This window comes from Trachypithecus francoisi, unplaced genomic scaffold (assembly GCF_009764315.1).
Source record: "Trachypithecus francoisi isolate TF-2019V2 unplaced genomic scaffold, Tfra_2.0 Lachesis_group12, whole genome shotgun sequence".
Classification (NCBI taxonomy): domain Eukaryota; kingdom Metazoa; phylum Chordata; class Mammalia; order Primates; family Cercopithecidae; genus Trachypithecus; species Trachypithecus francoisi.
In genome coordinates, this window is record NW_022681457.1 from 39,689,994 (window position 1) to 39,713,992 (window position 23,999).

General features: G+C 39.2%; 1 protein-coding gene and 1 pseudogene across 4 annotated transcripts in view; both read left to right on the forward strand.

Annotated features, from left to right (window-relative positions):
• Positions 1 to 23,999, forward strand: part of MIGA1 (mitoguardin 1) — a 99,324-nt gene that overhangs the window by 51,431 nt on the left and 23,894 nt on the right. For all 3 annotated transcript variants that reach the window (XM_033225360.1, XM_033225359.1, XM_033225361.1), the window contains exon 8: positions 16,118 to 16,218. In XM_033225360.1, coding sequence (XP_033081251.1) covers positions 16,118 to 16,218 — 101 coding nt within the window. The remainder of the gene's footprint in view (positions 1 to 16,117; positions 16,219 to 23,999) is intronic.
• On the forward strand, positions 20,405 to 22,688 carry LOC117092132 (annotated as a pseudogene). Its single transcript, XR_004440631.1, has one exon. The product of XR_004440631.1 is annotated as a nuclear speckle splicing regulatory protein 1-like (transcript).

Genomic DNA, 23,999 nt, shown 5'->3' on the forward strand with positions numbered 1-23,999 from the left:
GTCTGAAACTGGTTTGAATGTAGTATAGGGGTAGTAGTAGGTCGATGAGTCTTCTACGATGTTTATCAGAATCACCTTCGTAGGTTTTGCTCTAGACCTACTGAAGTTGAAACTTTGGGGTTGGGACATGAAGCTGTGGGTTTGTATTTCCTAGTTCAGCAGGTGATTCTCATATGCATTTTCTGCTTATGAGGCCCTGCAGGTAGTATTTGAATGATAGATATTTGGATGGATAGACAAGATGGATAACGTTAAGATTTTTTGCAATAAATTTAAGTAAATTAATGTAATAATTTCAGTTTATTAAATATAGAACTTTAGTGAAGTAGAAATTTAAAACTAATTTTTAAAGTACCTGAGGAAAATGTAATATATGGTTCATGTGTATTTTATTTTAAGCCTCAAATATATATAAAGTACTATTGCCAGTAAGTCTGCTTCTCTTTTTGTTTTTTCTTTTTAAAAATTTGAGACAGGGTCTCACTCTTGTCACCCAAGCTGGAGTGCAGTGGCGTGACCATAGCTCACTATAGCCTTGAACTACTGGGCTCAAGGGATCCTCCCACCTCAGCCTCCCAAGTAGTTGGGACTACAGGCATGTGCCACCCCACCCAGCTAATTTTTTTGTATTTTTTGTAGACATGGGAGTCTCCCTATATTTCATAGGCTGGGCTCAAGTGATCTTCCTGTCTCAGCCTCCCAAAGTGCTAGGATTATGGGCATGAGCCATTGCACCTGGTCCAAGATACTTAATTTTAATGTCACCACATTTTTCAGTCTTTCCTATATGGTTTGTGCTTTCTATGTATTGTTTAGAGGGGTAAAGATAATTCTTTTATATTTTCCTTGGAAAGTGTTAAAGCTTTGTTTTCAAAGTTTTGTTTTTCATATTTAGGTCTTTATTCTTCTAGAAGTTGGTCAGGTGTGGTGGCTCATGCATGTAATCCCAGCACTTTGGGAGGCCAAAGTGGAAGGATTGCTTGAGGCCAAGAGTTTGAGACCAGCCTGGGCAACATAGTGAGACACTGTCTCTACAAAAAAATAAGTAGAAGAATTAATTTTATAAAAGTAATTAGCTGGGCGTGGTGGCATGCCTGTGGTCTCAACTACTTGGGAGGCTGAGGTAGGAGGATCTTTTGAGCCTGGGAGTTTGAAGCTGTAGTGAGCTAGGATGGCACCACTGCACTTCAGCCTGGGTGACAGAGTGAGACCCTGTCCCTTAAAAAATGTTCTAGAAGTTTTGTTTGTTTGTTTTGACAGAGTCTCGTTCTGTCACCTAGGCTGGAGTGCCGTGGCACGATCTCAGCTAACTGCAACCTTCACCTCCTAGGTTCAAGTGATTCTTGTACCTCAGCCTTCCTAGTAGCTGGGAGTACAGGCACCTGCCACCACGCCCAGCTAATTTTTTTGTATTTTTAGTAGAGACAGGGTTTCACCATGTTGGCCAGGCTGGTCTTGAACTCCTGATCTCAAGTGATCCTCCTGTCTCAACCTCCCAAAGTGCTGAGATTATAGGCATGACCCACTGTGCCCGGCCATAGAAGTTTTTTTAAATTTATTTTATTGTTTTGTTTTTAACGTTTGGATAGGTAGTTGCCTCAGCACCTCTCTTTGAATAATATATTCTTTTGTGACTGATTTGCAAAGCCCCTCCCTTGTCATATGTCAAGTCTTTCTGTGTGTCTTTTCTGGTCTCTCTATTTTATTCTGCTAGTCTGTTTGTTTCCTGCATTGGTTTCACAGTGTCTTAATTACTGTAGCTTTATATAGCTTTATAATAAATCTTGACATTTGGCAGGGTGAGTCCATTCACTGTGGGGCTTTTTGAGACTTGTCATGACTATTCTTAGCCCTTTGCTTTTCCATGTGAAGTTTAGGACAGCTTGTCAAGTTTCATGAAAAACTCTCTTGGGATTTTGATTATTATATTATGTTTATCGGTCAGCTGTAGGCGAATTTACATTTTCATATTTATAAGTTTTATATCTGTGAACATGGTATGATTGTTTACTTAGGTCTTCATTTATATCTTTCATAATGTTTTATAATCTTCTTCATAAATGTCTTATATGTCTTTTTTCCTAAATCCCTTATAGTTTCATTGTCATTATAAGTGGTTATCTTTTTTAAATTTACATTTTCTAATTTGTCATTGCTGGGATCTTAAATGTTGGTTTTTGCATTTGAATATTAACAACTCTTGTGAACTCTTATTAGTTGTAATACCAGTAATTCAACATAGGTCTTTTGGCGTTTTTATTTAGACCACGTATTATCTGGGAATGATAACATGTTTATTTTTATTTCATCTTTTCACCACTTATTCTTTCATCCCGATTCCCCACCCCCCTCCCCCCACCTCTGCCCTATCTCACCGCTCTGGGTAGAGTGTTATAATCTTTTTATGTCTGAAGAGAGCTGTATCAGAAAAAGGACCATAAGTCAGCTGGCCCCCCATACAGAATCAAAGACTATATTTCCCTGTGGCTATAGCCTCTCATTAAGGTAAAGGAGCATTAATGGCAGAGATACACGTGGAGACTTTAAGGCAGATATAGCTTAAAAATCAGTTTTTAAGTATTTATTTATTTTCTGTGTACCTTACACAGCAAACAAATACTTAAACACAACTCTGAAGCATGTGATGAAATTCAGATGAAATAAGGGCTAATGTGCCTATTTTCAGGTTGCTTGTAGTCTGATGGGGTAACTAACACACTTAATGGAGCACTTAGAAAGCAATATAAGTTAGTATATTCTTCAATACTGAGCAGTTAGACTCAGAGCCTAACCTCCATCCACAAAGCAGAAGATCCTTCTGTAACTTTTCCTCTCCGCTTCCATTTCTTCCCATACCTCACAGTTGAAGTGCCCTCAGCCTGTTTAAGAGCCTAAGATAAGAACTTAAAAGTAAACAGATCTTGTTTGGGACATGTGGGTTAATTCTTTAGTTATCTGCAGCTGTTTTTTGCTGCAGTATCTGAATATCTGTGAAATTCATTTGGGAACCCGAGTTTCACGTAAGAAGATATGTACAGTGTATTTCTGTGTGATGGTGTTATCGTTCCTTAATGAACAAGTAATTTTGTAAGCTTTGAAAAGTGGCTATAAATGGGTGGCAAATGCAAACATGTTTGTTTTATTATTTTGAGTCCAGAAGCATGTCTATGCTATGTAGATAATTTTTATACATTTCAAATATCACACAATAAAGTATATATTTATATATTTTATAAGAAACAGAAATTTGTATTATCTGAATTATTTTGGTAAAAATTAGGCTTTAGTTGGCCACAACAACTCAGAGATATTCTGCCAATCTCTCATGAGGAAATTCTCATCTTCCACCAAAATGTGGGGTTCTACCAATCTCTAACACCAGGAATAACTTATACTTTAGGAGACTTCTGTTACTGTCATATCATGAAGAATGTGTGTCATTACATACTTTGGAAGTTTATTTTTGTAACAGTACATTCAGGAATTAACATTATTCTTTACCCACTTTGGTTAGGCTCTTTGGCCAGGAGTAAATTGCTGGATTTAATGCCAGTTTAAAAGTAAACTGGGTGTGAGGTGGGAGGATTGCTTAAGCCCAGGAAGTTGAGGCTGCAAGACCTTGTCTCAAAACAAAACACCACCACCAAAAAAGTGAACCTGATTAACAACAGATGTATCTTGCCTACAGTTTCTTGGGGACATTATATAGTTGGTATGGTTTAAATGAATAAAGTTCCAACTTATTAATCTCTAATTTCATTTCCTTCTAAAATTAATTGGGCTTCATATTTTGGGTAATTACACTTCATGTGAAGAGTAGTATATATTTGCAGTAGTAGTATTAGCAGGCAACTCTGAAGCCTGTATGATAAATGTTATTTTTATGGCAGAAACAGAGGACTTTGAGATTCTTTTATATTGATGTGTAGGAACAGATTTAGTTCTTAAAAACAAACCAGGAATTTTTGTGGCTTAATTGAAAGCATTGCTTCACATATTTCAGATATGTGTTTAGGCATCTTCCTAATCTATGTTTTTGCAGAATGAGCTCAGAGAATCTTGGGTCTGGAAGTAAAGATGAAGATTTCATCTCTGCCTTTAGTCAATGCTTAGTCTAGTTTTGGAAACAGGCATTAAAAAATAGACAGTGGAGTAAGTACATAATAACATGTTATAAAGTGCTATGGGAACATCAAAGAAAAGCATGTGATTATTCTTGGAGCGGGGCTCATGGAAATGTTTCACAGAAGGAGTGACACTTAAAGAAAAATGGTCTGCTAGGGAGACAGTTGAGAAAAGAGCATTCCAAGTAGAGGGAAGAACATGAATCAAGGTGCAGAGTGGAGCCTGTTTAGGGACCTACAAGTTATTTAATATGTTTTGGGAACACTATATGTGGGGAGTGGTGGGAGATGAACATAGAAAGCTGGGCAGGACATAAATTATGAAGGTCCTTACTTTGCACCTTTAGGCAAAACGGAGCCATTGAGGATTATAAGAAGTCATAATCAAATTTATGAGTTTGAAGAAGTCTGGAAGTGTGGCTGGCACAGTTTAAATATTTTATCCATTTTTGTTGCTGCTCCTTTATAAGATTTTGAGTCAGTGAGACATCCTTTAAGGGAAAATTAGAGATTTTGCCAGCTTAGTGCTGACTGCACAAATTCTCTGGCACAGCATAGGAAAAGCTGTCAAGTAGAACCTCTTGACCACTAGAGAGATGTTATTCTTCTTTTTTGGTAAGCAGCCAGATAGAACATTTAGAAATACTGAATGAACTTGGCAACAAGAGGAAATACCTCGGCCTAACATCTTACATCAAATGTCAGCCCCAAGTTGAAGCTCTAAGACCTTGTCATCTCCCTTTCCTGCAGAATCATTGTGGTTGGAGGATAAACTCCCTGAGGGTTTATTTTTAGGGAATGATATGAATTGTCAGCTTAAGTTGTATACTCAGACATCTAAATATACAGAGTACACATTGTGCAACATATGAGAAATTTGGCTTAGTACTTTCCTCCCATGTGTTAAGGCTCATAATCTTATTTTTAAAGGGTTTAGTAATAACACAATATGAAACTTAACTGGTATACAAGTTAAAGTAGGTTCAGAGAAGAAAACAGTATAATGAAAATTGTTGGGGTCCCTGAAACATGAGAAATTTCTGCTGCTTGCCTTTGCCTGTTTTGTATTGAAGTTATGTCTTAACAGCTTGGATTTCTATGTCCAGGACCATCACTGCCCATATAAGGTCTTTATGTGATTTAGACAAAGGGCCATCCATGTAAGCCCCTTGGGAGGGGACCTTTGTGCCAAGAAGGTCCACTTTACTTCAGGAAGATGCAGGTCTAGTATTTGGGCTGGATTTCTGCCCTGACTTATTCCCTTGGCAGGGGACCTTTGTCTAACATACAGAATGACCAGTTGTACCTCATGGCCCTGCTCAAGTCTCTGTAACTGCAGACCTAATCTTAATGACTTCCTGCTTCACTTTGGGTTAATCTAGTCACTTCTTTCTTCTTTAAATAAAAGAGGAGAGGGTGTAGAAAATGCTGTTACTCTTCCAAAGTGTTTGAATGGTTCCCATTCCCTTTTCTTCTAATACTCAGTTTGCATTGGCAGCTGTACTTCCCAGTTAGGAATCACAGTTGTTGTGTTGGTCAATCATAGCATATAAAAATTTTGATAAATAGGGAATGCCAGAGACAACTATTGTGGAAATCTTTTCAGTAATATCAGGCTGTTTTGTACATACATTATTTCACATAGGTGAAACTTTGTAAGTCATCACAAATCAAGAACTTTGACTAGGCCGGGCGCGGTGGCTCAAGCCTGTAATCCCAGCACTTTGGGAGGCCGAGACAGGCGGATCACGAGGTCAGGAGATCGAGACCATCCTGGCTAACAAGGTGAAACCCCATCTCTACTAAAAAAATACAAAAAACTAGCCAGGCGAAGTGGCGGGCGCCTGTAGTCCCAGCTACTCGGGAGGCTGAGGCAGGAGAATGGCCTAAACCCGGGAGGCGGAGCTTGCAGTGAGCTGAGATCCGGCCACACTCCAGCCTGGGTGACAGCGAGACTCCGTCTAAAAAAAAAAAAAAAAAGAACTTTGACTAGTTCTCCTTTTTTCTTTTTTCTTTTTTTTTTTATTATTCTCACCACCTCATCATATGTAACTTTTTTTTTTTTTTCTTTTTTAGAGGAACAGGGTCTCACTCTGTTGCCCAGGCTGGAGTGCAGTGGCATGATCCTAACTCACTGCAGCCTCAAACTCCTAGGCTCAAGTGACCCTCCTACTTCAGTCTCTTGAATAGCTGGGACTACATTGTGTGCACAACCACGGCTGGCTAATGTTTTTATTTTATGTAGAGACGGGATTTCAGTATGTTGCCTGGGCTGGTCTTGAACTCTCAGGGTCAAGTAGTCCTCCCACCTCAGCCTCCCAAAGCACCAGAATTGCAGGCATGAGCCACTGCACCTGCCCCAAGTTCTCTTTTCTTTTGTTTCAGTGGATTTTATTGTTTCTCTTTTCAATATTGAGGCACACTGAAGTTAAAAATCAAGAAAATATCATAACTCTGTTAGTTTTTCACTTTCTGAAATTATGTTTTTTCTGGTTTTTATATTCAACTTTGTTCTTTCTGTCAAATTATACTGTAGCATTTTAAAACAAATCAGAAAATAAAAATTATCTACATTATGTATGGCCAGATAGTCATACAGAATAAACAAAGAGCAGCAGTGGTTTCCTAGACTTGATTATTTAAACAAATTGTAACAGACTCTGTTTGGAAAATAGCTTGTCTTGTCAACAGCAGAAGCTTTTCCATTTTTAATAAAAGCATAGAAAGGACAAGGTTCCAAGTCATGTTTAAATTGCTGAATATCACCCGCAGAAAAGTTGTTGACATAGAAGTCAGATGACATTGAGACAATTGGCAGGCTTCGTTGTCTTGCTCGCCTTATAAAATCTACAGTGGACAGCCTGGATTTTAAAAGAAGAGTGGCATCTTTGGAATCTCTACTAGAATCTGCTGAGGTTAAAATAGACCCAGTGTTTTCTGAGTGACAGAAAATAGAATGTGCCTAGTGATGGCAAAAGTGAAATGTAGAAAACCCACTTGGATAGGTCTAAGGAAATAGATCCAGACCTGAAATTCCAAGTTCCAGGACTTCTAGTTTTCTTTAAAACTTGTAAAGCAAATCCTGCTTTGGAAAAAACTCAAGTAATATGTGAATTATGGGATTGTGAAAGAAGGGGTAAGGCTTGAATCCAGTCAGATTTTTGGCCTAGAATATGTGACAATTGAGTTAAGAGTAAACATTATGTTTTTAATGTACTTCCAAAGAATATCATTGTTTATATCTGTGTACAGTGAATGTTTGAAAAGTTCTGGGTGATTGAGACAATTTAAATTTTTTTTAAATTTTGGATTTACTTATTTTAAAATGTTACCAAAAATAAAAAAGAGCTACTTCACTGAGAGCCAGTGTGATAATTTACAGAGTATTTTAAATTTAATGTACAATCAACCAGTTTGTGGAAACTTTTTAAAATGCACTTCTGATGTTCATTATCATTCATTAAGGAGTGTAAGCTGCATATTTCAGGTTTACAAGATAGTATGATAAGTTTAGTTAAGTTAGGGCTGGCTATTAGAAACATAAGAAGTAAGCCAGGTGCGGTGGCTCACACCTGTAACCCCAGCACTTTGGGAGTTCAAGCCGGGTGGATCACTTGAGGTCAGGAGATCGAGACCAGCCTGGTCAACATGGTGAAACCCCATCTCTACTAAAAATACAGAAATTAGCCAGGCGTGGTGATACACCTCTAATTCCAGCTACTTGGGAGGTGGAGGCACAGGAATTGCTTCAACCTGGGAGGTGGAGGTTGCAGTGAACCAAGATCACTCCACTGCATTCCAGCCTAGGCAAGAGAGCGAGAGTCTGTTTCAAAAAAAGAAAAAAAGAAAGAGAGAGTGAGAAAGGTAAGAAATTTAACGGGGTTCTGCAAACAAGTTAAAGTCATAGGCAAAATGACCCAGAGTAAGTATATGATAGGCTCTCTAGAGATTTTCGTGTCCTGGGGATGGTCCATTTATAATAATAAATTTTAGTTTACATGAACAAATATTTTAGTGTTTATTATGTGTTCAATAATCTCCTGAGAACTGTAGGAACCACCAGGAAAAACAAAAGGGAAAGGAAAGAAAGTAAAGTCCCTCACTCCAGTTATGTTACAAATGGGAATATTGAGGAACAGAGAAGATAAGAAACTTGCTCAAGGTTACACAGCTAATAAGTAACAGAGTCAGTATCGGAATTCAAACTCTGGAACCCATGGTGTTTAACACTTTTGCTATACTGCCTTACATAGGAGCAAAAAATTAGATAAATTTTGGAGGATGTTTACAGGGGATAATACCTGAGCTGAGTATTTTTTAAAAATGTGCTTGTGGGTAGCACGGGGCAAGGGAGCAGAAGAAGAGTAGGTTATATGTAGAGAAGAAACAGGAGGAACCACAGGCTTGAATAAAGAATGTATTTGGCAATGATAGTAATAGCAAAAATTATTTTACACTCATGATGGACCAAGTACTGTGCCTCCACAAATCTCATTTAACTTTTGCAACAACTCTAGGAAATTAGTATTGCTATCCTCAATTTACCTAGGTGGGTAAGTAGCAAATCTTAGGATCAGGATCCAGATGCCGACTGGCTGAATCCAGAAACCACGCTTTTACCCACTGCATTACTGTATGACAAGTGGGGATATGGTGAACATACCCTCAGATAAAGCAGAGAGTTGTTTTTTTTTTTTTTTAAGTAATTGATGGAAAAGAACATTGGATAGGTAGGGTAATCAGAGATAATGGAAAGCTTTGAAAACCAATGGAAGAGCCATCTGATTAGAAAAGGGCTTTTTTCCCCCAGGTTACAATGAAAAACTCAATATACATAATTAGGCTATTCTTCTCTAATAATTACGTATGTCAAGTAAAATAGTCTGTGAAAGCACTTAGTAGAATACTAATAGTAGACACATAGTAGTCACTCAAAAAATATAAGCTGAATCTGAGTCTTCTAAAGAACGTGGAAGCCCTTTGCACTGTAGTTAAAATATGAACAACGAATGCTCTAACAGCACTGTCCTATAGAAATATAATGTGAGCCACAGATGTAATTTTAAAATTTCTAGTAGCCACATTAAAGGCTCAAAAAAAACAGATAAAATGAATTTTAATATATTTTCTTAAGCCCAGTATGTATTAACGTTTTCTGTTTTTTGGTACTAAGTCTTCAGAATCTATTATGTATTTTACACTTGCAGCACATCTCATTTCATGTGTTTAATAGACACATTTAACTAGGAGCTACTGTATTGGACACCAGGGCTCCATAGTTTTATAGCATAGCATCTGATATCAGACGACCTGAGTTTGAATCCTACTGTTCTCTTTCTTAGATGTGTATGTATGTAGCAGCTACTTAGCCTCTCTGTACCTTAGATTCCTGATACATAAAATGAGAAAACTAATAGTATCTACCTCATCAAAGGGTTATTGTGGAGATTAAAAATAAGATAATACATATAAAGCATGTAACTTGGTATCTGGCAAGTACTGAGTGAAAAATAAATGTGTATTTTGATTAATCGCATCACGCTTCTATTGTTATGATTAAATAGCAGACATTCCTTAGTTTCCATGTCTTCTCCTTCTTGAAAGTATTTGATTATCCCCGCTTAAACATTCCCACTTAAAATCCTAAACCAATCACTAAATAGCAAAGAAAGGTTGCAGAGCTAGAGAAAAAAGGTTATGAGTGGTATATGCTTGGCATTATACACTACTAATATTGTTGGTATTCACTACAGGGTACAAATAAATTATTTTCAATTTGCTGTTATATTTAACACTCATCAGGTCTTTTGACTTTTGAATCTAGCATCGTTATAGATGCTTTCTCAATCAGGATATAAAATTCTTGTGTGGTAATAATTTACAGCATCATTGGCAACACTGAAATATAGAAAGCATTCATTGTCTTACCCTGCTTCCTCCTACCTTTGAAGCTCTGAGCCTTTTCTGCTGTCAGCTATTTGGGACCAAGATATATAGTTGATACTGCTTTCTTTTCTTTCCTTCTATTTAAATCCTTAGAGGAAAGTGCACAAAACAAAAAAGTACAATGATTTATCACACATTCTTATGTAATTATCATGTACAGCAAAACGTAAAACATTGCCAGCTTTCCAGATGGGTTTTCTTGTAATCCCTTCCAGTCACCTGCAGAATGAACCAGTGTCCTGATCCTCAGGCTAATTACCTTCTAGCTTATTTATTTATTTATTTATTTTGAGACAGAGTCTCACTCTGTCACCCAGCCTGGAGTGCAGCTGTCCTGATGCTCAGGCTAATTACCTTCCAGCTTATTTATTTATTTAGAGACAGAGTCTCACTCTGTCACCCAGACTGGAGTGCTGTGGTACGATCTTGGCTCACTGCAGCCTCCACCTCCTGGATTCAGGCAATTCTCGTGTTTCAGACTTCTGAGTAGCTGGGATTACAGGTGCCTGCCAACACACCTGGCTAATTTTTGTATTCTTTTGTAGAGGTATGATTTCGCCATGTTGGCTAGGCTGTTCTCAAACTCCTGACCTCAGGTGATCCACCCACCTTGGCCTCCCAAAGTGCTGGAATTACAGGCATGAGCCACTGTGCCCAGTCACCTTCTAGTTTTTAAAAATAATTTTTTTTTTTTTTTTTTTTGAGACGGAGTCTCGCTCTGTCGCCCAGGCTGGAGTGCAGTGGCCGGATCTCAGCTCACTGCAAGCTCCGCCTCCTGGGTTTACGCCATTCTCCTGCCTCAGCCTCCCGAGTAGCTGGGACTACAGGCGCCCGCCACCTCGCCCGGCTAGTTTTTTGTATTTTTAGTAGAGATGGGGTTTCACCGTGTTAGCCAGGACGGTCTCGATCTCCTGATGTCGTGATCCGCCCGTCTCGGCCTCCCAAAGTGCTGGGATTACAGGCTTGAGCCTCCGCGCCCGGCTAAAAATAATTTTATCACTAAGCATGTTTAGTTTTGTCTGTTTTTGAATTTTGCTTGAGTGAATTTAATAATAATTTTTCATTGTGAATGAATTCTTCGTATAATCCTTCACTCAACATGTTGTTAGATTGATCCATGTTACTGCATGTAGCAGCAATTCATTTATTTTCATTGTTGTATAGTATTTCATTGTATGAATATACTATGGTTTGTTTGTTCTGTATTTGGACATTTGTGTTTTTTTCCAGTTTGGAGCTATTATAAACAGTGTTATTATGAACACTCTTATGCATATAAGCATGCATTTCTGTAAAACACACCCAAGGGTAGAATTGTTAGGTCATAGAGAAAGCAACCTTGAACTTTAATAGGTAATGCCAAACTTTTCAAAGTGGTTCTACCAGTTGTTTCTACCAGTGGTGTGTGAGAGTTTCCACTGACCATACATCCTCGACCCAAAAAAAAAAACCCATTTTCCCCCAATGTTAGTGATTCTGGTAGGTGTGTAATGATATTTCACTGTGGTTTTAGGATTTTTTTCTTTTTTTTTTTGGCTGAGAAAAATTCAGTAAGAAGTTTCTGAAAATATTGACTAAGATCAATGAAGCGTTAGGTTTTTTTCTTTTTTTTAAGAGACAGAGTGTCATTCTGTCTCCCAGACTGGAGTATAGTGGTACGATCATGGCTCACTGCAGCCTTGAACTGGTGGGCTCAAGCGATTCTCCCGCATCAGCCTCCCAAGAAGCTGGAACTTTAGGTGCACACCACCACACTCTGCTAACTTTTTTTTTTTTTTTTTTTTTTTGAGACAGAGTCTCGCTCTGTCGCCCAGGCTGGAGTGCAGTGGCCGGATCTCAGCTTGCTGCAAGCTCCGCCTCCCGGGTTTACGCCATTCTCCTGCCTCAGCCTCCCAAGTAGCTGGGACTACAGGCGCCCACCACCTCGCCCGGCTAGTTTTTTGTATTTTTTAGTAGAGACAGGGTTTCACCATGTTAGCCAGGATGGTCTCGATCTCCTGACCTCGTGATCCACCCATCTTGGCCTCCCAAAGTGCTGGGATTACAGGCTTGAGCCACCGCGCCCGGCGTCTGCTAACTTTTTAAATTTTTTGTAGAGCTGGAGTCTCTCTCTGTTGCCCAGGCTGATCTCGAACTCCTGGGGCTCAAGTGATTCTCCCGCCTCAGCCTCCCAAAGTGTTGAGATTACAGACATGAGCCATTGCACCTGGCTGCCTTTGGTTTTCATTTTCCATGCTGTCACTGTCTTTCAATACCACAGTCGAGTTGATAATACTTTTCATTTGTTTTGTTTTGTTTTGAGACAGACCATTGCTCTGTCATCCAGGCTGGAATACGGTGGTGCAGTCTCGGTTCACTGCAGCCTCTGCCTCCCAGGCTCAAGTGATCCTCCCGCTTAGCCTCCCAGGTAGCTGAGACTACAGATGTGTGCCACTGCGCCAGCTAATTTATTGTAAAGACAGGGTTTTGCCATATTGCCCAGGCTGGTTTTGAACTCCTGGGCTTAAGAGATTCGCCTGCTTCAGCCTCCCAAAGTGCTGGAATTAAAGGCATGAACCACTGTGCCTGGCCAAGAGTTGATGATACCTCTTCTTTTTTTTTTTTTTTTTTTTTGAGATGTATTCTTGCTCTGTCACCCAGGTTGGAGTGCAGTGGCACGATCTTGGCTCACTGCAACCTCCATCTCCTGGGTTCATGCAATTCTCCTGCCTCAGCCTCCTGAGTAGCTCGGATTACAGGCATGCACCACCATGCCTGGCTAATTTTTGTATTTTTAGTAGAGACAGAGTTTCACCATATTGGTCAGGCTGGTCTTGAACTCCTGACGTCAAGTGATCCACCCACCTCAGCCTCCCAGAGTGCTGGGATTACAGGCGTGAGCCACCACACCCAACCAATGATGATACTTTTAAGAAAGAGTATTTTAAACTTTAATTGAATGCATGAAAGCAGTTAGTTTGGGATATTGCCCAAGATTCTTTCTTTATACTTTTGACTATCGTATCTAAAAAACAGATGTATTATTTCTCTTTGTAATAATTTAGCTGCCATTCCAGGAATCATAGCAATTACTGAAATAAGAGGTATAGTCTATGGTTTATGGACTTGGATTTAATGAGTAAATCCTTCTAGTTCCTCTGGAATTGAGCCATTTTTCTTTGTTAGATGTTTTAAAAAATAAAGTACAAGTATGGTAACTGATCTGGATGACATTGAATATTGTTACTGTTACTGTTGACTAAAGTAAAACAGACTTTTGACATCTCATGGGTAATGTCTGAAAGGTAAAGTGACACTAGATAAATGTCTATATTCTACTCTGAAAATAGCAAAAGCCATAAGGAACCAAGAGTTAATTGACTTGTAAATTTAATCCCACTCTCGGCCGGGTGCAGTGGCTCTCACGCCTGTAATCCCAGTACTTTGAGAGGCTGAGGTGGGTGAGTCACCTGAGTTTGGGAGTTCGAGACCAGCCTGGCCAACATGGTGAAACCCTGTCTCTACTAAAAATACAAAAAGTAGCTAGATGTGGTGGTGTGTTCCTGTAGTCCCAGCTACTCGGGAGGCTGAGGCAGGAGAATCACTTGAACCCGGGAGGCGGAGGTTGCGGTGAGCCAAGGTCATACCATTGCACTCCAGCCTAGGCAACAAGAGCAAAACTCTGTCTCAAAATAAATAAATCAATAAAATAAAATAAAATTTAATCCCACTCTGATAATGCCGTGACATAATGAAAATTGTAAAACTGTGATTTCTTTTTGTGAAAGTAATACTGAGAATGGAAAATAATTAAGATAACGCTTTGAAGGTTGTACAGGAGGATTACGTTTTGTATAAAAGCTCAGTGTGTGTGTATTTGTATTTAAAAAGCCTTAATATGCACTGAAAAGAGAATTATGGGAGTTTTTCTGGATAATTGTGTCTCCAAAAATACCAGTTTGATAGCTATTTATAAGTGTGAAACAATTAATGTTGTTTTATTCTCCAGTTTAATAGAAAAATGTAAATTTCTAAAATGTTTTTATAATGGAATAATTTAACCTCAGATTTTGTCCCATTAATAGTCATTTAGTAGTAGAAAGATTTTTAAGACGAAAAGTTTTAGGTACTTTAAAAGGATTGATGTAAACGTCATCTGAAAACAATTATACTTTAAACTTGGAAGGTAAATACTTAAAACGTAAAGTCTGATCTCACCAAACATAAAGTAGGAAAAAAAAAAGTTACATGTATGATTATTTTTGGTACTTAATAGGAATGAACCTTGCACCACTTGTGGCTTATTCTCTCTTCTGCTTGTTGTAGAGCTTGGAATATAATTGGTTGTATAACTTTTGATTTAAACATTTAATTGAAGCTAAATTGATGCTTTGAATAAAAAAAAAACATACTTCGTAGGTAGAATCACAAGTTGTGTTTTCTGGTACTTAGGGTTTTAAACAGAATTTGACAGATTTCTAGTAGAGATAATAAATTTTAATTTTGGAAAAATTATGAAAATTTGGATGAATGAAAGCCAAGGAGACTTCTGGTTTCTCTCTCCCTCTGTCTCTCCTTTCTCTTTGTTTTCACAAGGTCTCACTCTGATATCCAGGCTGGAGTGCAGTGGTGCAGTCATAGCTCACTGCAGCCTCAAACTCCTGGAGTCAAGCAATTTTCCTGCCTCAGCCTCCTGAGCATGTGCCACAACACCTGGCTTTTTTTTTTTTTTCAAGGTCTCACTGTGTTTCCCAGGCTAGTCTCAAAACTCCCGGACTCAAGTGATCCTCCTGCGTCAGCCTCCCAAAGCACTGGGATGATTACAGGCATGAGCCACCTCAGCCAGCTGGTTTCATTTTAAAGAAGATAGTGTCTGACACACTTAGCAGATTGAGAATCAAAATAAGAAGATATATATTTTATTCTTTGCTCTTTCATACTTGTGATACATTTTGAAGTTTATTACTTGTTTTCTCCATTTTAGTCACATATTAGCAGGAAAGTATTTGTTTGAAAATTTAATGTTAACAATGAAATTCCTGATAATAGTACATGAGGATATTCATACCCACATTCCGAATGACAAGTATTGCTAACAGCCTGTCTTGATAGGGTAAGATTAACTCTTTCCAAAGAATTTGAACTTTTTCAGCCTTTTAAAATTTGGGGGGTATTTATATTTGACCCTCAGGTAAGCAGAGTAAACATCAAGGACCTAGGTCTGATTGTTTTTGACTGTTCAGTTTTTAAAGTAGGTCTCATTAAAGCCTGAAAAAGTCACAAATACCTTCTTGTTTTTTTTTTTGTTGTTGTTGTTTGCTTTTTTTTTTTGGTGGTGGTGTTTTTTTGAGATAGAGTCTTGATGTGTCCCCCTGGCTGGAGTGCAGTGGTGCGATCTTGGCTCACTGCAACCTCCACCTCCCGGGTTCAAGCAATTCTCATGCCTCAGACTCCCAACTAGCTGGGACTACAGGCTAATTTTTGTATTTTTTTAGTAGAGATGGGGTTTCGCCGTGGTGGCCAGGCTGGTCTCGAACTCCTGACCTCAGGTGATCCACCTGCCTCAGCCTCCCAGAGTGCTGGGATTACAGGTGTGAGCCACCGCACCCGGCTGTGAATTGTTTTAATTGGTCAGCTTATCACAAGTGACAGGCCAGATATTTTATGTTAGTAATATAGTTGATTTAAATGAACCTACAAGTTCTTGTAATTTGGGCAAGACCACTTGCAAATAAATTGCTCTGTTGCAAACTAGCTGTGATATATGCTGACTTTACCATGTATAGTAGGTAATCCAACTCTGCTTATTATGTACTAAAAAGCCCTTTTAATAAAAAGTTAAGCTTAATTCCTTCTTAAATTAAAAATGAATATTTGCTTTGTAACACTCTCTCCCCTACTTCACAGAGTTTCAGATTCAGTTAAACATTGGATTCTTACTGTTTTCCTTTTGACACTGGTAGTCTAAATAAAGATAGGGGAAAAAAATCAAAATCAAACTATGGAATGCGAAGTACCACAATGATGTGGAATATCACTTTCTGAACTTTTCACCTTTTACTTTTAAGATAAAGATACAGATATCATCATGAAGGGTAATGTGGATGACTTTGGCCTGCGAGACACCTTGAGCATCGCATCCACGGATTCTTTTGCTTCAGCAGCAGAGGTAGGACATGTGTGTTCCTAATGAGGATTTCTATTGCTTTTTTAGTGGAAACAACAGTCTTGTCATTATACTGTAATTCATTTTGGTCACTGTTTATTTATCATCTACCACGTGGTAGGTACCAGGATACAAAAATGAAAAAATCTAACATGAAAATAAGCTCCTACAGGAGCTTACACTCTCTTTAAGGAGATGGACCTGTAAACACGTGATTTGGTTGGGCACTTTCATATACTGTAGATTATGGGGGAGGCATAGAAACTAGTATGTTAATGGAAAGCAATTTTGAAGCTTATATCAAGAGTCTTAAGGATGTTCAGTTTCTTTAGTTCAGAAATCATACTTTTAGATTTTTGTTCTAAGAAGGTGATCAGATTCAAAGATTATATGTTGAAAAAAATTCACTGTTGGCCAGGTGCAGTGGCTTACACCTGTAGTCCCAGTACTTTAGGAGGCTGAGGTGGAAGGATTGCTTGAGCTCTGGAGTTTGAGACCAGCCTGGGCAACATAGTGAGACCTTAGATGTGGTAGTGAGTAGCCTATAGTTCTGGTTACTCAGGAGGCTGAGGTGGGAGGATCCCTTAAGCCCAAGAGGTCAGGACTGCAGTGGGCCATGATTGTGGCACTGCATTCCAGCCTGGATGACAGAGCAAGACCCTGTTTCAAAAAAATAAAATAAAATAAAAATATATAGATAGATAAGATAGATAGATAGATAGATAGATGGATAGATGGATACGTATACACACACACACACACATTCACTGTGGCATTTAATAACAATGAAAAATGGAAAACAATCTTATGCCAAATTATGGCACATCTGTAATTAAAAATGTTATAGAGCTATAACCATGTTTCCAATAATTTTAATGTCATGGGAACATATGTTAAGTGAAAAGATTAGTATGTAAAGTTTTATATAGATTGTATGATTATAATTTTGTAAAAAGGAAACAAAAACATGTATGATATGTAAGTATATAGGCAGAGGAAAAAAGACTAGCTATAAATAAACAGTAGTGATTACTGAATTATAAATCTGTGGGTAATTTATTTTTCACTGAGATTTAAATTTTTTACCAAAAGAGACTGCTTGCAAAGAGGTCATCTTTTTGTTTTTATTTTTGTACTTAAATCAGCTTTAAAAATTATGTATGACCAATTTTATCTCAGAATATTTGCATTTTTACAGTAGATTTTGGATATTATAATTTTAAGTGGTCTTTTTTCATAGAAATAGTATTATGCATCTGGCCAGGCACAGTGGCTTATTCCTGTTATTCCAGAACTTTGGGAGGCCAACGTGTGCAGATCACCTGAGGTCAGGAGGTTGAGACCAGCCTGGTCAACATGGTGAAACCCCATCCCTACTAAAAATTTAAAAATTAACCGGGCATGATGGTGCATGTCTGTAATCATAGCTACTCAGGAGGCTGAGGCACAAGAATCGCTTGTACCTGGGAGGTGGAAGTTGCAGTGTGCCAAGATCGTACCACTGCACTCCAACCTGGGCAACAGAGTGAGACTGTCTCACACACACATGCACAAAAATAGTATTACACATCTATAACTGATATGTGAATTTATCTCTAGTTTGGAAGCTTTAGATATTCCAATACCTGTACCTTTAACTTTGGATCTGCCTTTTTAAAAGCAGTACTGATTCATAATTTCTTTTGTCCTCTCAAGGTTTTTCTGTATGTGTATATTTCAGCCATCACTTACAGTATCATCTCCTAATTGTTTACATTAAAAAAATAATTTCCACTTATAAGTTTGCAATAGACAGAATATATTTACTTGTTCTATGGGAAAGCTGTTTCCTCTTCCTTTTACTGTTCATTACATGCATGTTTATCTTTCTATTCTGTAGATGCTATGTCCTAGATGGTTTGTAAGGAGAAAAATTGCTATTCACTTTGCACTTTTTTTCCATTGTGAGGAACAATATACCTAATTCCTCTAAAGTCTTTTTTTCTAATATGCAACTTTAAAAAATATTTTGCTAAGTGTTCATTGTGCTCACTTTAAATTTATTGTTTAATAAGATTTAATAAAAATTATTAAATGCTTGTGGAAAACAAAATGCATGAATATACACAAAAAGGACTTACTATTCAAGAAATATCCTAAGACTGCTTCCATGGTGTAAATGTATGGTCTCAGAATGTGAATGTTCCAAGATAAAATCTTTTATAAGAAATGTTTGTTGGCCGGGCGCGGTGGCTCAAGCCTGTAATCCCAGCACTTTGGGAGGCCGAGACTGGCGGATCACGAGGTCAGGAGATCGAGACCATCCTGGCTAGCACGGTGAAACCCCGTCTCTACTAAAAAAATACAAAAAATTAGCCAGGCGAGATGGCGGGCGCCTGTAGTCCCAGCTACTCGGGAGGCTGAGGCGAGAGAATGGCATAAACCCAGGAGGCGGAGCTTGCAGTGAGCTGAGATCCGGCCACTGCACTCCAGCCTGGGCAACAGAGCGAGACTCCGTCTCAAAAAAAAAAAAAAAAAAGAAATGTTTGTTAAATTATTTTTAACTATATGCCAAGCACTTAAGGTTAAATTAGGGAAAATTGTTTTAATGAAGAAAGTTATAAGTTAATAGATTCAGAACCCTTTGGGAAGTTAAACAGTTTTTGATCGTTCAAAAACGTTTTCAAGATTACCAGAAATATTTCTTGCCTAGTTAGATTAAAACAGTTTCTGGTATAGGTTTTTCTATACACTAGATCAATCATTTGTGAAAGTGATTAACAAGATTTTATTCTATAAGCATTGCCAAACATTGGTTTGGAACCATGGATGAAGAGTTTTTTGTTTTTGTTTTTTTAAATATAGCTTTCTTGACAAGTAATTCATATGCCATAAAATTCAGCCTTTTAAAGTATAGAGTTCAGTGGTTTTTAGTATGTTTATATAGTGGTGCAGCCAGCGGTACTTTCTAATTTCAGAACATTTTTATTACTCTAAAAACAAACCCCTACCCAATAGCAGTCACTCTCCATCTCCCTTTACCCCCCAGCCCTTGGCACCCAATACCTTCTGACTCTGTGAATTTGCCTTATTCTGAACATTTCTTGTAAGTGGAATCATACCATGTGATATGTTGTATTTGGCTTTCTTTCACTTAGCATAATGTTTTCTTTCAAGTTCTGAAAAGTCTTTTTGATGTTAGGGTACCTTCACATTTTACTCCTAATCCTTCCATCTGTTAAAGAGATTGTTATTTAATAGGTAGAAACTAATATTGCAGAGAGCAGTTTTTAGTTGTAGATTCCTTTTTTTTTTTTTTTTTTTTTGAGACGGAGTCTCGTTCTGTCACCCAGGCTGGAGTGCAGTGGCGTGGTCTCGGCTCACTGCAAGCTCCGCCGCCTTCAGGGTTTACGCCATTCTCCTGCCTCAGCCTCCCGAGAAGCTGGGACTACAAGCGCCCGCCACCACGCCTGGCTAATTTTTTTGTATTTTTTGTAGAGACGGGGTTTCACCGTGTTCGCCAGGATGGTCTCGATCTCCTGACCTCGTGATCCGCCTGCCTCGGCCTCCCAAAGTGCTGGGATTACAGGCGTGAGCCACCGCACCCAGCTGATTCCATTTTTTAAAGAATTACCACTCTGCAATTGTGTATATGTGATTAATAGAGAAATCATAGGCTTCTCTTTAAAAAGAAAATTTTATTTAAAAAAAAATTTTTAAATAGAGATGGGGTTTTGCCATGTTGTCCAGGCTGCTCTCAAACTCCTGAGCTCAAGCAATCCTCCCATGTCGGCCTCCCAAAGTGCTGGGATTATAGGCTTGAGCCACTGCGTCTGGCTGAAAATTTTATTTTTTGTAATTCAGATACCTCTGTTGCGCACAGTGGCTCACACCTGTAATCCCAGCTCTTTGGGAGGCCGAGGCGGGCAGAGAGGTCAGGAGATTGAGACCATCCTGGCTAATACAGTGAAACCCTGTCTCTACTAAAAATACAAAAAATTAGCCGGGCGTGGCGGCGGGCACCTGTAGTCCCAGCTATTCCGGAGGCTGAGGCAGGAGAATGGCGTGAACCCGGGAGGCGGAGCTTGCAGTGAGCCGAGATCGCACCACTGCACTCCAGCCTGGGCCACAGAGCCAGATTCTGTCTCAAAAAATTAAATTAAATTAAATTAAAATATAATATAATATAAAATATTTTTTAGATACCTCTACTTGTACTCTAAATGGAACCTTGGAAAGCTTTTGCTATATACACCTCTCTGATTTGACAACACTTATTTATAGCAATCCAAAAACTACAGCAATAATAGGGCCACGTTCAGCCAACACGGGAGCAAGATGGCGATTGTGGGCAGGCAGTATGGGCTTATTTTGCCAAAGAAAACATGGCAGTTGCATCCTGTTTTGCAAAAACCATCAGTGTTTGGGAATGATTCTGATGATGATGATGAGACCTCCATGAGTGAAAGCCTTCAGAGGGAAGCTGCTAAGAATAGCAGGCCGTGAAACAGACCAAACTGGAATCCAGAAGGCCCTTGAAGAAGATGCTACTGTGTATAAATATGACAGTATTTATGATGAAATGCAGAAAAAACAGGAGGAAAACAATCCCAAATTGCTTTTGGGGAAAGACTGAAAGCCCAAGTATATTCACAACTTGCTAAAAGCAGTTGAGATCAGAAAAAAGGAACAGGGAAAAAGAATGGAAGAGAAAATACAGAGAGAACAAGAAATGGAAAAGGGAGAATTTGATGATAAAGAGGTATTTGTGACATCTGCATATAAGAAAAAACTGCGAGAGAGAGCTGAAGAAGAAGAAAGAGAAAAGGGGGCAGCTGCGCTGGAAGCATGTTTGGATGTAATCAAGCAGAAAGATCTCAGTGGATTTTATAGGCACTTATTAAATCAAGCAGTTGGTGAAGAGGAAGTTCCTACATGCAGCTTTTGTGAAGCCAGATCTGGTATAAAGGAAGAGAAATCAAGGGGCTGCTCCGATGAACTAAGTTCAAAAACCAGAGTACCACAAGAGAAATGCATTCTTCAAACTGACGTGAAAGTAGAGGAAAACCCAGATGCAGACAGTGACTTTGATGCTAAGAGCAATGAGGATGGTGAAATAGAAGGAACTAGAGTGAACTGCAGAAGGGAAAAGGTCATAGAGACCCCTGAGAATGACCCCCAAGCACCACAGGAATCAAAACCACTCTCAGTCACCTAGTGAAGAAAGAGGGCACAGTGCCAGACACCACATGAAAGGATCACGAACGTCGAGAGGACACGTGAAAAGGGAAGATCAGCACCAACAGAAGCAATCCAGAGACCAGGAGAACCATTACAGACTGTGATTACCAGAAAGGAAGGGATTCTCATAGGCACAGGAGGCCAGTCATAGAGATTCCCATTGGAAGAGGCATGAACAGGAAGATAAACCAAGGATGAGGGACCAAAGAGAAAGAAGTGACAGAATGTGGAAAAGGGAGAAAGACAGGGAGAAATATTCCCAAAGAGAACAAGAAAGAGACAACAAAATGATCAGAACCAACACAGTGAGAAAGGAGAGAAGGAAGAGAAAAGCAAAGGAAGAGCATATGAAAGTAAGGAAGGAAAGATATGAAAATAATGGTAAATACAGAGATAGAGAAAAATGAGAAGTAAGTGTTCAGTCTTCGGAAAGAAATTGAGACAGAAAGGAAAGCAGCCCAAGTTCTAGGGCAAAGGATAAATTTCTTGACCAAGAAGGATCCAACAAAATGAGAAACATGGCAAAGGACGAAGAAGTAAACCAGGAAAAACCCACTAATTCTTAATAATCACTGGGAGCAAAACAGAGACTCACAGAGGAAAGGCAAGAAGAGAAGGGTAAAGAACAAGAGAGACCACCTGAGGCAGTGAGCAAGTTTGCAAAGAGGAACAATGAAGAAACTGTAATGTCAGCTAGAGACAGGTACTTGGCCAGGCAGATGGCGCAGGTTAATGCAAAGAGCTATATTGAGAGAGAAGATGATTGATGGCTACCCCAAGAGAAAAGATTTAAGGAAGCACAGAAAACTGTAATTCCTGGAACCTGCTGTGTAAAACCATAAAGGAGTATGTTGCCAGTAGTTTGGAGGGCATTTTAAAATTTATTTTCAAAATTTTAGGTTAAAATCAAAAGTCTTACATCTTAGATGCTTGCATGTGAATGTTTGGCTGAATTTATATATAGTATATACTTATCAATACCACATTCTTTGTTGTATTCAAGAACTGCAAGAGTGTACTAATTCCCTGTAGGTACATAATGAGGAAAATTGGCTTCACTACAACCATTAAAAAATAATTTTGGCCAGATGTGGTAGCTCGTGGCTGTAATACAAACATTTTGGGAGGCGAGGCAGAAGGATAACTTGAGGCCAGACATACAAGACCAGCCTAGGCAGGATAAAGAGACCTTGTCTCTATTTAAAAAACAAAAGGCCTGGCATGGTGGTTCATGCCTGTAGTCCCAGCTGTTTGAGAGGCAGAGGCAGGAAGATCATTTGAGCCTAGGAATTTGATGTTACAGTGAGCTATGATCATACCACTGCACTCCAACCTGGGCTACAGAGCAGGACTCTGTCTCTAAAAAAAAATTGTTTTTAATAAATAATTTAACTCTTCTTTTTTTTTTTTTTTGTGAGACGGAGTCTCGCTCTGTCGCCCAGGCTGGAGTGCAGTGGCCGGATCTCGGCTCACTGCAAGCTCCGTCTCCCGGGTTAACGCCATTCTCCTGCCTCAGCCTCCCCAGTAGCTGGGACTACAGGCGCCCGCCACCTCGCCCGGCTAGTTTTTTTGTATTTTTTAGTAGAGACGGGGTTTCACCGGGTTAGCCAGGATGGTCTCGATCTCCTGACCTCGTGATCCGCCCGTCTGGGCCTCCCAAAGTGCTGGGATTACAGGCTTGAGCCACCGCGCCCGGCCTTTTTTTTTTTTTTTTTTGAGACGGAGTCTCACTCTGTCGCCCAGGCTGGAGTGCAGTGGCCGGATCTCAGCTCACTGCAAGCTCCGCCTCCCGGGTTCACGCCATTCTCCTGCCTCAGCCTCCCGAGTAGCTGGGACTACAGGCGCCCGCCATCTCGCCCGGCTAGTTTTTTGTATTTTTTAGTAGAGACGGGGTTTCACCGTGTTCGCCAGGATGGTCTCGATCTCCTGACCTCGTGATCCGCCCGTCTCGGCCTCCCAAAGTGCTGGGATTACAGGCTTGAGCCACCGCGCCCGGCCAATTTAACTCTTCTAATAATGTTGGTTTTGTTGCAGGAACTACTGTATTTCAGATAAAATATTATTTTATAAATATTGTATTTCAGATAAAATGGATTTGAACAATAGAAAATATACTTTATGTTCTGAAATTTGTATTAAAGTATAAAATGTGGATCATCTTGTCTAAATAGCTTACAGCATAGTTGGCTTAAATGAAAATAAAAAATAGTGATATGCTTAAAAAAATACACCAATAATAATATACAAAGCAACAAAGATGAATATTTAGGATACTTATAACCTGAAAAGGTGGGGAGGGCTATATCTATCATTTAAAATTTTTCTTCTATGAAAGTATGAAGGCATGGCCGCCCATGGTGGCTCACGCCTGTAATCCCAGCACTTTGGGAGACCGAGATGGGCAGATCACCTGAGGTCAGGAGTTCTAGACCAGCCTGGCCAACATGGTGAAACCCAGTCTCTACTGAAAATACAAAAATTAGCCAGTGTGGTGGCACGCGCCTGTAATCCCAACTACTTAGGAGGCTGAGGCAGGAGAATCGCTTGAACATGGGAGGCGGAGG